At 43.4% G+C, this 15,466-nt stretch overlaps 1 protein-coding gene across 1 annotated transcript in view; it reads left to right on the plus strand.

The window, feature by feature from the left end:
* Positions 1-4,189: 4,189 nt before the first annotated feature.
* FAM234B (family with sequence similarity 234 member B) overlaps positions 4,190-15,466 on the plus strand; it is a 156,112-nt gene continuing 144,835 nt past the window's right edge. The window contains exon 1 of the mRNA XM_075833616.1: positions 4,190-4,270. Within this exon, the coding sequence (XP_075689731.1) occupies positions 4,210-4,270 (61 nt within the window). The 5' untranslated portion in view covers positions 4,190-4,209. The remainder of the gene's footprint in view (positions 4,271-15,466) is intronic.

Genomic DNA, 15,466 nt, shown 5'->3' on the forward strand with positions numbered 1-15,466 from the left:
TCCAAATTATTATGCAAATGTTATTTTTCGCTGATTTTCCTAAATAGTCGATGCAAATGACAGTCAGTATAATCTTCAAGCCATCAACCGTTGGAGTATAATGCAAATTTTATTGAACAAATCTCCTAATGATAACAGATTTTTTTTTAGAAATAAAAAACTCAAAATGCACTGTTTCAAATTATTATGCACAACAGAGATCAAAACATTTTAAAGGTTGTAAAGAGAACTAAAATGGTAATTTGTTGAATTTGCAGCATCAGGAGGTCATATTTACAGAAATCAAAAGCTCTTTCAATAAAAAAAACTTAGCAGGCCAAGTTACATGTTAACATAGGACCCCTTCTCTGATATCACCTTCACAATTCTTGCATCCATTGAATTTGTGAGTATTTGGACAGTTTCTGCTTGAATATCTTTGCAGGGTGTCAGAATAGCCTCCCAGAGCTTCTGTTTTGATGTGAACTGCCTCCCACCTTCACAGATATTTTGCTTGAGGATGCTCCAAAGGTTCTCAATAGGGTTGAGGTCAGGGGAACATGGGGGCCACACCATGAGTTTCTCTCCTTTTATGCCCATAGCAGCCAATGACACAGAGGTATTCTTTGCAGCATGAGATGGTGCATTGTCATGCATGGAGATAATTTTGCTACGGAAGGCACGGTTCTTCTTTTTGTACCACGGAAGAAAGTGGTCAGTCATAAACTCTACTTACTTTGCAGAGGTCATTTTCACACCGTCAGGGACCCTAAAGGGGCCTACCAGCTCTCTCCCCATGATTCCAGCCCAAAACATGACTCCGCCACCTCCTTACTGACCAATCATACATTACTCCATCCATCTGGACCGTCCAGGGTTGCACGGCACTCATCAGTAAACAACACGGTTTGAAAATTAGTCTTCATGTATTTCTGAGCCCACTGCAACCGTTTCTGCTTGTGAGCATTGTTTAGGGGTGGCCGAATAATAGCTTTATGCACACTTGCAAACCTCTGGAGGATCCTACACCTTGAGGTTTGCGGGACTCCAGAGGCACCAGCGGCTTCAAATACCTGTTTGCTGCTTTGTAATGGCATTTTAGCAGCTGCTCTCCTAATCCTATTGATTTGTCTGGCAGAAACCTTCCTCATTATGCCTTTATCTGAACGAACCCGTCTGTGCTCTGAATCAGCCACAAATCTTTTCACAGTACGATGATCACGCCTAAGCTTTCTTGAAATATCCAATGTTTTCATACCTTGTCCAAGGTATTGCACTATTTCACGCTTTTCGGCAGCAGAGAGATCCTTTCTCTTTCCCATATTGCTTGAAACCTGTTGCCTGCTTAATAATGTGGAACGTCCATCTTAAGTAGTTTTCCTTTGATTGGGCACACCTGGCAAACTAATTATCACAGGTGTCTGAGATTGATTACAATGATTCAAAGAGCCCTAAGGGTATGTGCACACGATAGCAGGCATTTACGTCTGAAAAGACAGACTGTTTTCAGGAGAAAACAGCTGCCTCGTTTCAGTCGTAAATGCTCCTCCTCGCATTTTGCGAGGCTTCTCGGACAGCCGTAAATTTTGAGCTGCTCTTCATTGAGTTCAATGAAGAACGGCTCAAATTACGTCTGAAAGTGTCCTGCACTTCTTTTGACGAGGCTGTATTTTTACGCATCGTCGTTTGACCGCTGTCAAACGACGACACGTAAATGACAGGTTGTCTGCACAGTACGTCGGCAAACCCATTCAAATGAATGGCCAGATGTTTGCCGACGTAGTGTAGCCCTATTTTCAGACGTAAAACGAGGCATAATACGCCTCGTTTACGTCTGAAAATAGGTCGTGTGAACCCAGCCTAAGGGTATGTGCACACACACTAATTACGTCCGTAATTGACGGACGTATTTCGGCCGCAAGTCCCGGACCGAACACAGTGCAGGGAGCTGGGCTCCTAGCATCATACTTATGTACGATGCTAGGAGTCCCTGCCTCGCTGCAGGACAACTGTCCCGTACTGTATTAATGTTTTCAGTATGGGACAGCAGTTCCACGGAGAGGCAGGAACTCCTAGCATCGTACATAAGTATGATGCTAGGAGCCCGGCTCCCTGCACTGTGTTCGGTCCGGTACTTGCGGCCGAAATACGTCCGTCAATTACGGACGTAATTAGTGTGTGTGCACATACCCTTAAGACACAATACCATCCATGAGTTTAATTGAAAAACTAATAATTAAATGTTTATGACACTTAAATCCAATGTGCATAATAATTTGGAACACGGTGTACATATCTTACTAAAGGTTTAAAAAAAATATTTGGGGTGGGGGATATATTTATATATTGTTAGAAAAAAAAAAACAACCCATATGGTGAATACCGTGAAAAAATAAGATAAAAAAATGACAGAATGTTTTTTAGGTCACCTTGTCTGCATGAAAAGACCCCTTAGTGACCAGCCTATTTTATTCATTTTTCTATAGTCGCATTCAAAGAGCTATAACTTTTTTATTTTTCCATCTACATAACTGTATGAGGACTTGTTTTTTGCGGGATTAGTTGTACTTTTTAATAGCACCTTTTTTGGGTACATATAATTTTTTTATTAACTTTTTTTAGGGTGATTATAAAAAAAAACCTGAAATTCCACCATGGTTCTATGCTATTAAATGGACGATGTTCACTGTGCGACGTAAATAACATGTTACCTTTATTCTACGGGTCGGTATGATTACGACGATACCAAATATGTAGAGGTTTTTTTATGTTTTACGACTTTTGCACAATAAAAACTCTTTTGAACTAAAATTATTTATTTTTGCATCGTCGCTTTCCAAGAGCCGTAACTTTTTTATTTTTCCATCAATGTAGTGATTTTTTGGGCTTGTTTTTTGCGGGACGAGACGTAGTTTTGATTGGTACTGTTTTGGGGTGCATGGGACTTATTGATTATTTATTATGACTTTTTTGGGGGGCAATGGAAAAAAAATTGCAATTTCGCCATTGTTCTTTGCGAGTTTTTTTACGGTGTTCACCTTGCGGCTTAAATTACATATTAACTTTATTAATTGAGTCATTACGGTCGCGGCAATACCATATATGTGTACTTTTATTTATTTTTGACACTTTTACTAAATAAAACCCCTTTTTATGGAAAAAAAAATGATTTTTTTACTGTGATTTTTATTAATAATCTTTATTTCACTTTGATGACTTCTTTTATTAGTCCCACTAGGGGACTTTACTGTGCGATATTCCGATCGCTGCTATAATGCTTTGGTATACCAGAGCATTATTGCCTTTCAGTGTAAATCTGACAATCTATTAGGACGTGCCTGCGGCGCGTCCTAATAGGCAAATGTCCAGGGCAGACCTGGGGGCTTTTATCAGGCCCCCAGCAGCCATGACACCCCATCGGAGACCCAAGATTGCATTTGCGGGCCACCGATGGGTGACAGAGGGAGCGCACTCCCTCTGTAAACAAGTTAAATGCCGCAGTTGCTATTGACATATTTTTTTTATAACCGTTAATTTTTCTTTGTAACAGTAGTAAAACATAAAGAAAAAATAAATAAATATATATATATAAAAATTTAATACCGTCGTAATCGTATTGGCCCACAGAATACAGTTAGCATGTTGCTTTTACCGTACGGCGAGCACTGTAAAAACGAAACCCAAAAAACAATGGAGGAAATAATTTTTTTCCCCCATTTCACCTCACTAAGATATTTTTTCCAGTTTCCTAGTACATTATATGGTACAATAAATGGTGCCCTAAAAAACTACAAATGCAGCCGCAAAAAAACAGACCCTCATACGGCTAGATCGATGGAAAAAATAAAAACGTTAAGTCTTTAGGAAGGTGGGGATAAAAAACGAAAATGAAAAATGGCTGCGGAAGCGCAGGGGGTCAATATTCCTGCAGAAAAACCCAGAAATCTCCTCTATTTGATAAATTCCCGCACTCTTACTAGTAAAGGGAAACATAAAACAATAGTAATCTAAAAACAGTAGGTTTTGTATGGCCCCGAAAAACATAACCGAAAGTATTTCTAGGAGCACGTCTGGACCGAGGTCCCGTAGAGGCCGCATACGATCACAGCACGCCAATACGTCCTCTCTATCATATCCTGCGGACTCCCATCATCGTTTGCGCGATCTGGATTCACACGGCTTCCTGTCTTTACCGTCAAACTACAACTCCCAGCAGCACCTGCGGCACGCATGCGCACTCTCAATCCATCGAGAATGGCTACGGTGCTGTCCAGAGCCCTGAAGCTTCCAGGTGAGAGCTGCTTGACATAACGGTGTTTGGTTTCGCTTTGGATGTTTGACGGTGTTATTATCACATTGTATATAAGGAGCTCTCCTGCCGGGTGATGGATGTCTCATTAGACGGCTCGTTGCTATTGAATATTCAGTGTATTTTTATCATGGGACAGGCAGTGCGTTGCGCTCCATAAAGTACCGAGAGATGGATGTAGAGAAGTCTGTGTTTTCTGTATAGTAAAATGGCGCGGGAGCCTAGAGTCATCACTGTAGATATAATGGGCAGACAGGGAGCAGGACATCTGTCCAATGACTATTCACAATCTGGAGATAAGACTGCTCACACCTGTATGCCGGGTTCCATTGTTCTGCTTCATCATAGGAGCAGAGCAATGAGAATACTGAAAGCATCGGATCCGTCGCATGGCAGAAACCAACACTGCCCAACGGCGCCAATTTCACTTTAAGGCGGGATTCACACGACAGGGTTTCCCGACCGGGTGCCGGCCGTTCATAAATCGGCCGGCACCCGGCTGCATTAGGAATAATAGACCCCTAATGGGGCTATTCACATGACCGATTTTTTGACGGCCGGGAAAACCGGCCGTCAAAAAATGGGACATGCCCTATTTTCGGCCGGGCGCCCGGCTCCCATAGAAGTCTATGGGGCCGGGTAATACACGGCCATCACCGGAATGTGTCCCGAGTGATGGCCGGGTCTACCGTCGCTCGCGCACTCTCCTCCTCCTCACAGTGCAGAGTGCATGTGAGGAGGGTCTTTTTTTGCCCCTGTAGGAGTCGGAATCCCCAATCCCCGATTGGGGATTCCACTACAGGAGAAGTGCGTGACTACACAGTCCATATATGGACACAGAGAAGTCACTCACTTCTGCAGCGGAATCCCCGACTCTATGGCCGGGGATGCCGCTACAGTAGAAGTAAGTGACTACACTGTCCATATATGGACACAGCGATGTCACTCACTTCTGCAGCGGAATCCCCGACTCTATGGCCGGGGATTCCGCTACAGGAGAAGTGCGTGACTACACTGTCCATATATGGACACAGCGATGTCACTCACTTCTGCAGCGGAATCCCCGACTCTATGGCCGGGGATTCCGCTATAGGAGAAGTGCGTGACTACACTGTCCATATATGGACACAGCGAAGTCACTCACTTCTGCAACGGAATCCCCGACTCTATGGCCGGGGATGCCGTTACAGCCGAAGTGCGTGACTACACTGTCCATATATGGACACAGCGATGTCACTCACTTCTGCAGCGGAATCCCCGACTCTATGGCCGGGGATTCCGCTACAGGAGAAGTGAGTGACTAGACTGTCCATATATGGACACATCGAAGTCACTCACTTCTGCAGCGGAATCCCCGACTCTATGGCCGGGGATTCCGCTACAGGAGAAGTGAGTGACTAGACTGTCCATATATGGACACATCGAAGTCACTCACTTCTGCAGCGGAATCCCCGACTCTATGGCCGGGGATTCCGCTACAGGAGAAGTGCGTGACTACACTGTCCATATATGGACACAGCGATGTCACTCACTTCTGCAGCGGAATCCCCGACTCTATGGCCGGGGATGCCGCTACAGGAGAAGTGCGTGACTACACTGTCCATATATGGACACAGCGAAGTCACTCACTTCTGAAGCGGAATTCCCGACCTGTGTCAGGGAATTCCTCTCCAGGAGAAGACAGTGACTACACTGTCCATATATGGACATTGAAGTCAGTGACTTCTCATGGAAGAGGGGGGGGGGGGGGTGGGTGCAACCTACAGGGGGCTGTGGCATCACATACAGGGGACTTGGTGGCATCACCTACAGGGGGCAGGGTGGCATCACCTACAGGGGGCAGGGTGGCATCGCATGCAGGGGGCAGGGTGGCATCACCTACAGGGGGCTGGGTGGCATCGCCTACAGGGGGCTGGGTGGCATCGCCTACAGGGGGCAGGGTGGAATCGCCTGCAGGGGGCTGTGTGGCATCGCCTGCAGGGGGCTTGGTGGCATCGCCTGCAGGGGGCTTGGTGGCATCGCCTGCAGGGGGCTTGGTGGCATCGCCTACAGGGGGCTTGGTGGCATCACCTACAGGGAGCTTGGTGGCATCACCTACAGGGGGCTTGGTGGCATCACCTACAGGGGACTTGGTGGCATCACCTACAGGGGACTTGGTGGCATTACCTACAGGGGGCCGGGTGGCATTACCTACAGGGGGCCAGGTGGCATTACCTACAGGGGGCCGGGTGGTATTCCTACAGGGGGCTCTGTGGCATCACCTACAGAGGGCTGTGTGGCATCACCTACAGGGGGCTGTGTGGCATCACCTACAGGGGGCTGTGTGGCATCACCTACAGGGGGCGGTGTGGCATCACCTACAGGGGGCTGTGTGGCATCACCTACAGGGGGCTGTGTGGCATCACCTACAGGGGGCTGTGTGGCATTACCTACCAGGGGGGCTGTGGCATTATCTACAAAGGGCTGTGTGTGTCAACAAATTTAAATGAAATTCATCTGATTTTAAAACGGACAGGGAAAAAAAACGGATGCAAATCGGGTCCAAATCGGCCGGTAAAAACGGCAACTCGGCCCGGAATGGAATCGGAACGGATACAAACCGGCCGAGAAAATCGGCCAAAAACGGCCGATTTTTCCGGCCGACACTCGGACCCTGTCGTGTGAATGAGGCCTAATCCCTTGAAATCCAAGCCATTTTCTTTATAAATATCTGCTGCTTGCACTGTTTTATGATTTGGTCGCATGAAGACGCCATTTTGGCATTGACACGCTTTACTAATAAAGTCTCTTGTGCTGTATACTATTTGTTCCTGACGATCAGTAGCGCTCATCATTTTCCACCCTCTACGTTCTGCATCGATTTATTTTACGGTGGTGTCCAGTACATTTTTCGGTCTGGAAGTAGCTGCCACACGAGTGTGTTCGGTCTGTGAAATACGGACTGTATGTCGGCGGTATTTCCCGGACGGAACACTGTGCAGGGAGGAACGCTACTCGCAGCGGGAAAACTGTCCCGTACTGGAAATGTGATTAGAGTACAGGACAGATTTCCCGCAGCGAGGCAGGGACTGCTGGCATCGTACATAACTAGGATGCGAGTAGCGTTCCTCCCTGCAGTGTGTTCGGTCTGGGAAATACTGCCGACATACGGGCCATATATCACGGACCGAATACGCTCGTGTGTGGGAAGCCTAACCCTGTCTGTCTATAACAGTGTGGTGCCTGTACTATGTGCAACCTGTACAGGTGAGCATATTACCTTTTCTACCTGTACACCCACTATTAAGGTTAGGTAAAAACGTCACGTAAAAAAGAAGTGCATGTGACTTCTTGAGCCGGTTTTGGAGCCGTTTTTTATTGTCTCAATAGAAAAACAGCTCCAAAAACGGCCGTGAAAAACTCATCAAAAAACGCTTGATGAATAAAAAACGTCTCAAAATCAGAGGCTGTTTTCCCTTGAAAACAGCTCCGTATTTTACGGACGTTTTTCATTTGCCGTGTGTACATACCCTAAAAGTAATGTGAACCTTTGATTGTATTTTCTTTTTTTTTTTCTAATGACTAGGTCAGTCAGTGTGTTTGGTGTAACTTTATAATAAATTTTTATGAAAAATTTGTTTTGCTTTTTGAGATATAGCTGCTCTGTATTCTCTATACAGGGCAGCTGTATGTAGTGCTAAATCCACGGGTTCAGTGACAGCGGGTCCTGCGACTCTCTGACGCGCAGGATCCACCTGTTATCCATCACATCTAAATTCATAACTTAGATGTGATAGATTACAGGTGGATCCTGCGTGTCACAGACATGCAGGACCAGCTGACACTGAACCCGAGAGGTCTTAGCGAAAGATACAGCTGCTCTTTATCTAGTATACAAAGCAGCTGTATCTCAAAAAGTAAAATTTATTTTTAATAAAAACGAAATATAAAGTTGCATCAAACACACTGACTGACCTGTTTATTTTATGTTTTCTAGTGGAAGAAATTTGTGTGTAAATGCCTTATGATATGAGAATAAACATTGGCGCTTTTCACCTTTATGTGGTCACAAAACTGTCTTCTAATATCCGTGTCACTTGCATTACGTTGTACATCATTTCTTATAATACACATTTTTCTTACTGGTGATAACGTTTCTATATTTGTGGGGATTCAAGAGATTATACAATAGGATTGTCCTGCGTAATACTGACCACTGCTTGGGACTCCATTGCCGATGTGCGCTATATGCTGCGGACTGCTCAGCTTGGGACTCCATTGCCGATGTGCGCTATATGCTACGGACTGCTCAGCTTGGGACTCCATTGCCGATGTGCGCTATATGCTGCGGACTGCTCAGCTTGGGACTCCATTGCCGATGTGCGCTATATGCTGCGGACTGCTCAGCTTGGGACTCCATTGCTGATGTGCGCTTTATACTGCGGACTGCTCAGCTTGGGACTCCATTGCCGATGTGCGCTATATGCTGCGGACTGCTCAGCTTGGTACTCCATTGCCGATGTGCACTATATACTGCGGACTGCTCAGCTTGGTACTCCATTGCCGATGTGCGCTATATGCTGCGGACTGCTCAGCTTGGGACTCCATTGCTGATGTGCGATATATGCTGCGGACTGCTCAGCTTGGGACTCCATTGCCGATGTGCGCTATATGCTGCGGACTGCTCAGCTTGGGACTCCATTGCCGATGTGCGCTATATGCTGCGGACTGCTCATCTTGGGACTCCATTGCCGATGTGCGCTATATGCTGCGGTCTGCTCTGCTTGGGGGAGTGTTTGTCCAATGAGCTTAGTTATGCAAGTGATTCAGCACGATCCTGGGATTTATCAACTTGGGGTTTTTTTTATAATTTTTTTTTAATCCCTTGATCCAACCGAATCAAAAAATCTGTGCTCTGAAATCTATTTCTTCTGAATTTGGGTAACATTTGCCCAGATGGAGCACTTCCTTTTAGCTTTGCACATATATTCTCTTCATAGTTGATGTAAAAACTGTGAAGAATTAGCTGTCTCCGATAATTTATGAAAGTGTAGTTTTTTGAGCAGACTTTTCTGCTTGGTATTTTCCAGTGCGTCCTGTACAGGAGGAGGTATGTTTTTGATGTGCACAGTTGGTGTTTTATATGTTCTCAGATGTAACTGAACTGGAGGAAGAGATTTATCCTTTGCATATATAGGAGCTCCAAGGTCCTCCGTGTAATCTTAGCAGCCTGGTAGTTTCTATTATACCTTCTCTTCTCTCATTAACCCCTAGGCGCACCAGGACGCAACTGTAGGTCCATGTGGCCAGTGTCTTAAGGCACAGGGATGTACAGTTACTGCGTGGTTCCCGGTGCACACTGTCGGCGACAGTGTGCACCGGAAACCGGGAGGCCAGCTGTCCCTGACAGCTGACACTCCACTGTATGCCCATCAGCGACTTATTTCCGCTGATTCCGGCAATTAACCCCTTGATTGCGGTGATCGATTGCAATCACTGCATTCAGGGGTTGCTAGCTCATCGGCAGACCTTACGATAAATTGTGAGGTTTGCAGATGGCTAGCATGGCGATCAGAGACCAAGTAATGGCCTCCGTGTCTGCCATGTACGGAAGCCTATCAGGATCAGCCTCCTGATAGACTTCATGTCAGAGTGACAGGACGTCACTGCCGTTCGCGATGCACACTGTCGATGACAGTGTCTGTGACAGTGTCGGCGACAGTTTGCATCGAGAACCGGGAGGTCAGCTGACACTCCACTAGTTGCCGATCAGCGGCTCATTGCCGCTGATTTCGGCAATTAACCCATTACATGCGGGGCTCGATTGCAATCTCCGCATGTAGGGGGTTTGTAGCACATCAGCAGCCCCCATGCAATTGTGGGATGCTGCTGATGCTTGTGATGGCACCCGGGGGCCAGACAACGGCCCCCGGGTCTGCCATGTATGCAAGCCTATGAGGATCAGCCTCTGGCTGGTCCTCGTAGACTAACTGTCAGAGTGACTGTGACGTCACACTGACAGCTGGAATGCGTTACACTACCTAGGTAGTGTAATGTATTCTAGCAGCGATCAGAGCTGCAGGTAAAAAAAGAAAGTGTAAAAAGTAAAAGAAAAGTTAATAAACAAAAAATAAAGTGTAAAAAGTAAAATAAAAATAAAATAAAGTTAATAAAAATGTTTTACAAAAGTGTAAAAATCAAAGATTTTTTTTTCCTATAATAAGTCTCTTATTATAGGGAATAAATGAAACCGTTAAAAAACAGTACACATATTTGGTATCACCGCGTTCGTAACAACCCAATCTATAAAACTGTAATGTTATTTTTATCGCACGGTGGACACCGCAAAAAAAATAAACTAAAAACAATGCCAGAATTACTATTTTTTTGGTCACCACCCCTCCCAAAATATAGAATGAAAAGTGATCAAAAAGTCGCATGTACCTGAAAATAGTACTAATAAAAACTACAACCCGTCCCGCAAAAAACAAGCCCTTATACCGCTTTTTTGACTGAAAAATAAAAAAGTTATGGCTCGCAGAATATGGTGACACAGAAAATAAATTATTTTATAAAGAAGTGATTTTATTGTGCAAACGCTGCAAAACATAAAAAAACGATATACATATGGTATCGCCGTAATCGTACCGACCCGCAAAATAAAGTAAAATTTCATTTATAGTGCATTATGAACGCCGTAAGAGATAAAGAATTCAAAATCACTGTTTTTGGCCACCAAAGCACCTCAATAAAATGTAAGAAAAAGTGATCACAAATTTGCATCTACCAAAAAATGGTACCAATAAAAACTACAGCTCGTTCTGACAAAAATTTTAGGGCGACTTTTTCTCCTTTATCCCTTGTGAAAATGAAAAATATTCAACATTTTAGTGGACAATAATGTTTATATTCATTTTCACGGCCTAATTCTACTAAATTCTGCAAAAGACCTGTGTGGTATAAATGCTCACTATAACCCTAGAAAAATTCCTTGATGGGTCTAGTTTCCAAAATAGGGTCACTTTTGGGGTGTTTCCACTATTTTGTTCCCTCCAGGGGGTTGCAAACGCGACATGGCATTAAAAACCCATCCAGCAAAATCTGTGCTCCAAAATCCAAATGGCGCTCCCTCCCTTCTGAGCGCTGCCGTGTGTCCAAACAGCAGTTTATTACCACATATGGGGTATTTCCATAATCGGAAGAAGATGCTTTACAAATGTTGGGGTGAATTTTCTTCTTTATTCCTTGTAAATATTAAAAATGTCTGTTATTTCAGAAAAAAAGTAGATTTTCATTTTCGCAGACTAACTCCCATAAATATAGCAAAATACCTGTGGGGTCAAAGTGCTAACTATACCCCTAGATATATTCCTTGAGGGGTGTAGTTTCCAAAATGGGGTCACTTTTGGGGAGTTTCCACTGTTTTGGCACCACAAGGCCTCTTCAAACTCGACATGGTGCCTAAAATATAATCTAAAAATAAGCAGGCCCCAAAATCCTCTAGGTGCTCCTTTGCTTCTGAGGCCGGTGTTTCGGTCCATTACCACACTACGGCCACATGTGGGATATTCCGAAAAACTGCAGGACCTGGGCAATAAATATTGAGTTGTATTTCTCTGGTAAAACCTTTTGTGTTATACAATTTTCTTTATTACATATGAATTTCGCCTCTACTTTGCTTTATTTCCTGTGAAACGCCTAAAGGGTTAAAATACTTTCTGAATGCTGTTTTGAATACCTTGAGGGGTGCAGTTTTTAAAATGGGGTAATTTATTGGGGTATTCTAATATATAAGGCCCTCAAAACCAGGTCAGAACTGAACTGGCCCCTGTAAAAATAGCCTTTTGAAATGTTCTTGAAAATGTGAGAAATTGCTGCTAAAGTTCTAAGCCTTGTAACGTCCTAGAAAAATAAAAGAATGTTCAAAAAATGATGCAAATATAAAGTAGACATATGGGAAATGGTAACTTATGACTATTTTGTGTGGTATTACTATCGGTTTTACAAGCAGATACATTTAAATTGAGAAAAATGCACATTTTTGCAAATTTTCTCTAAATTTTGGTGTTTTTCACAAATAAATATTGAATTTCTCTACCAAATTTTTCCACTATCATAAAGTACAATATGTCACGAGACAACAATCTCAGAATCGCTTGGATAGGTAAAAGCATTCCGGAGTTATTACCACATAAAGTGACACATGTCAGATTTGAAAAAATCGGCTGTGCCACAAGGCCAAAAACAGGCTGCGTCCTAAAGGGGTTAATAAAGATGGACTCTATTTGCCAACAACTCTGACTGACCGTGTGACATTAATAGAGAAGTCCTGTCACACATTTCACTGCTTGTGGTCTGATTCTTTTTTTTTTCTGTGACTTTGCTGATAAGTGAATGTCCTCTACAGGGTGGGCCATTTATATGGATACACCTAAATAAAATGGGAATAGTTGGTGATATTAACTTCCTGTTTGTGGCACATTAGTATATGGGAGGGGGGGAAACTTTTCAAGCTGGGTGTTGACCATGGTGGCCATTTTGAAGTCGGCCATTTTGTATCCAACTTTAGTTTTTTCAATGGGAAGAGGGTCATGTGACACATCAAACTTATCGAGAATTTCACAAGAAAAACAATGGTGTGCTTGGTTTTAACGTTACTTTATTCTTTCATGAGTTATTTGCAAGTTTCTGACCACTTATAAAATGTGTTCAAAGTGCTGCCCATTGTGTTGGATTGTCAATGCAACCCTCTTCTCCCACTCTTCACACACTGATAGCAACACCGCAGAAGAAATGCCTCCCGATCTGACCCCCTTAGACTTTTATCTTTGGGGTCATCTGAAGGCAATTGTCTATGCTGTGAAGATACGAGATGTGCAGCAACTGAAACTACGGATACTGGAAGCTTGTGCTAGCATTTCTTCTGCGGTGTTGCTATCAGTGTGTGAAGAGTGGGAGAAGAGGGTTGCATTGACAATCCAACACAATGGGCAGCACTTTGAACACATTTTATAAGTGGTCAGAAACTTGTAAATAACTCATGAAAGAATAAAGTAACGTTAAAACCAAGCACACCATTGTTTTTCTTGTGAAATTCTCGATGAGTTTGATGTGTCACATGACCCTCTTCCCATTGAAAAAACTAAAGTTCGATACAAAATGGCCGACTTTAAAATGGCCACCATCGTCAACACCCAGCTTGAAACTTTTCCCCCCTCCCATATACTAATGTGCCACAAACAGGAAGTTAATATCACCAACCATTCCCATTTTATTTAGGTGTATCCATATAAATGGCCCACCCTGTATATCTGTTTGCATGATGTGCTGGGAGGTTACGCATGACGCCGTTCATGTTGCACATATAGCATCCACTAATCCAAATTAATCTGTTATTCCCTCCAGTGAATACCTATATCGTGTACATTCATGAATAGAGAAAGTGGGAGAGATCCTCCAGCTCACCTGAGTAGGTATTCACATTGCCTGTAGCGCTCGGGTCCTCGTGTCGGCGCACGCACTGGATAGACAAGGAAGTAGGAGAAAGGATCCAGCACTGAGACCAAATGTATCTGTTAAAATTGGAAACTTCTTCCAAGTTTTATTTTCCAAATAAGGTGATTAAAAATGGATGGTCCGTGTTTCTTCAATATCGGTGGTTCATTAGGAAGAATAGGCGGGTGCCGGGTGCCTACGTGTTTCAGACGCGATCTGCGTCCTTAATCATGGCTTTCTATAAAACTGACAGTGGACATCAGTGGACTTTATATCGGTCCAACAGGTGAATTTGATTGCGGTCCAGGGTAATTACTATCCTGGAACGCTTCACCATTTTTGTTCTGACGGCTGATCCGATAGATACGAAGGCCGGGAACCGGGAGCGGCCAGTCCGGTGTAGTATTTCACTTCTGTTTATATTCTTTATTTAACTTTGAATTTAGAAGGTACTTTAGATCGTGCCGCAACCTTAATTGTTGGTTTGCAACGAAAATGAATATAGCAATGAACAGAGTTTGTTGAATAATAGACGGATTGAGTTAAAATACATATATGTGAAAGAATGTTGGATAAAAGCTTGTTGGTCGTTGCTGGAGATATAGAAGACGTTGGTAGAATCTATTTTATATGTATCATATTTTATTATTATTGTTGTTGAGTAATTTATCAGTTTATTTGTTAACTGGAGTATATCACATAGTAGTACTCTTGTTTATATCAGTTTGATAACATTATGGCACAATTGTATATTCTGTTATATTTGATAAAATGTTTCTCATTGATTATATTTCAGTAATTTTTTTAATATATATGAAATAGTGATGTTGGACTTGTATGATGGGAATTTAATAATGGACATATTTGTTATTATATTAGTAATTTTTCGGCATACATTGTATATTTGTGTTTTATATATTTATTCCTGTTAATAAAATGATGGGGATTTAATAATGAACTTATTTATTATTATATTAGTAATTTTGTTGGCATAAAATGTGTATTTGTGTTTTACATATTTATTCCCGTTAATTGCATTGAATTGGTTGATTTGATTGTTGGTATTAATTTAAATGATGAAACCAGAATAATTTGTTTGGATTATTTATCAACTTGTTGTGTATTTTAGTCAATAATTGTAATGATGGGGTTAGGGAAACGGACAAGTGAGCCCTAATCTACCCGCCACTCTGTCCCTGCCTACTTTCAACGACCCGCCCTAGGCGACGGGGTACAACTAGGCGGCGGTCCCTACGCTCAGTAAGTGCACGAGACAAACAGACAAGGGTACACAAAGCTAAGGGAAATGGGGCAGTTGCCCACGGCAACACCGTGAGCAACAAGAGAGGTAAACGAGCCGAGTCAAACCAGGAGTGCACGAGGTACCAAACGCAGAGCAGGAGAGTAGTCAGTAAGCCAGGGTCAGTATGGAGCAGGATCAAATAGTAGAAGCTGTAGCTGGGCCAGGAAACCACACGAGAAGAATCACAAGCAAGGATGAACAGGAAAGGCAGGTATAAATAGACAGAGGGCGGGAGCTAGCTCCGTCTGGCCAGGCTGCGATAGGCTCTCCCACTCCTAAGCCTGCCATCCTGAGTGGTGGAAGCTGGAGTCAGTCTCAGAGACATAGACTCAGGTGCAGACTGATTACCTATGGGCGTATACACAGAAGTTGTGCCTGGCAGATCCTTTACAATAATGGAA

The sequence above is a fragment of the Rhinoderma darwinii genome, chromosome 7 (genome assembly GCF_050947455.1).
Source record: "Rhinoderma darwinii isolate aRhiDar2 chromosome 7, aRhiDar2.hap1, whole genome shotgun sequence".
Lineage (NCBI taxonomy): Eukaryota > Metazoa > Chordata > Amphibia > Anura > Rhinodermatidae > Rhinoderma > Rhinoderma darwinii.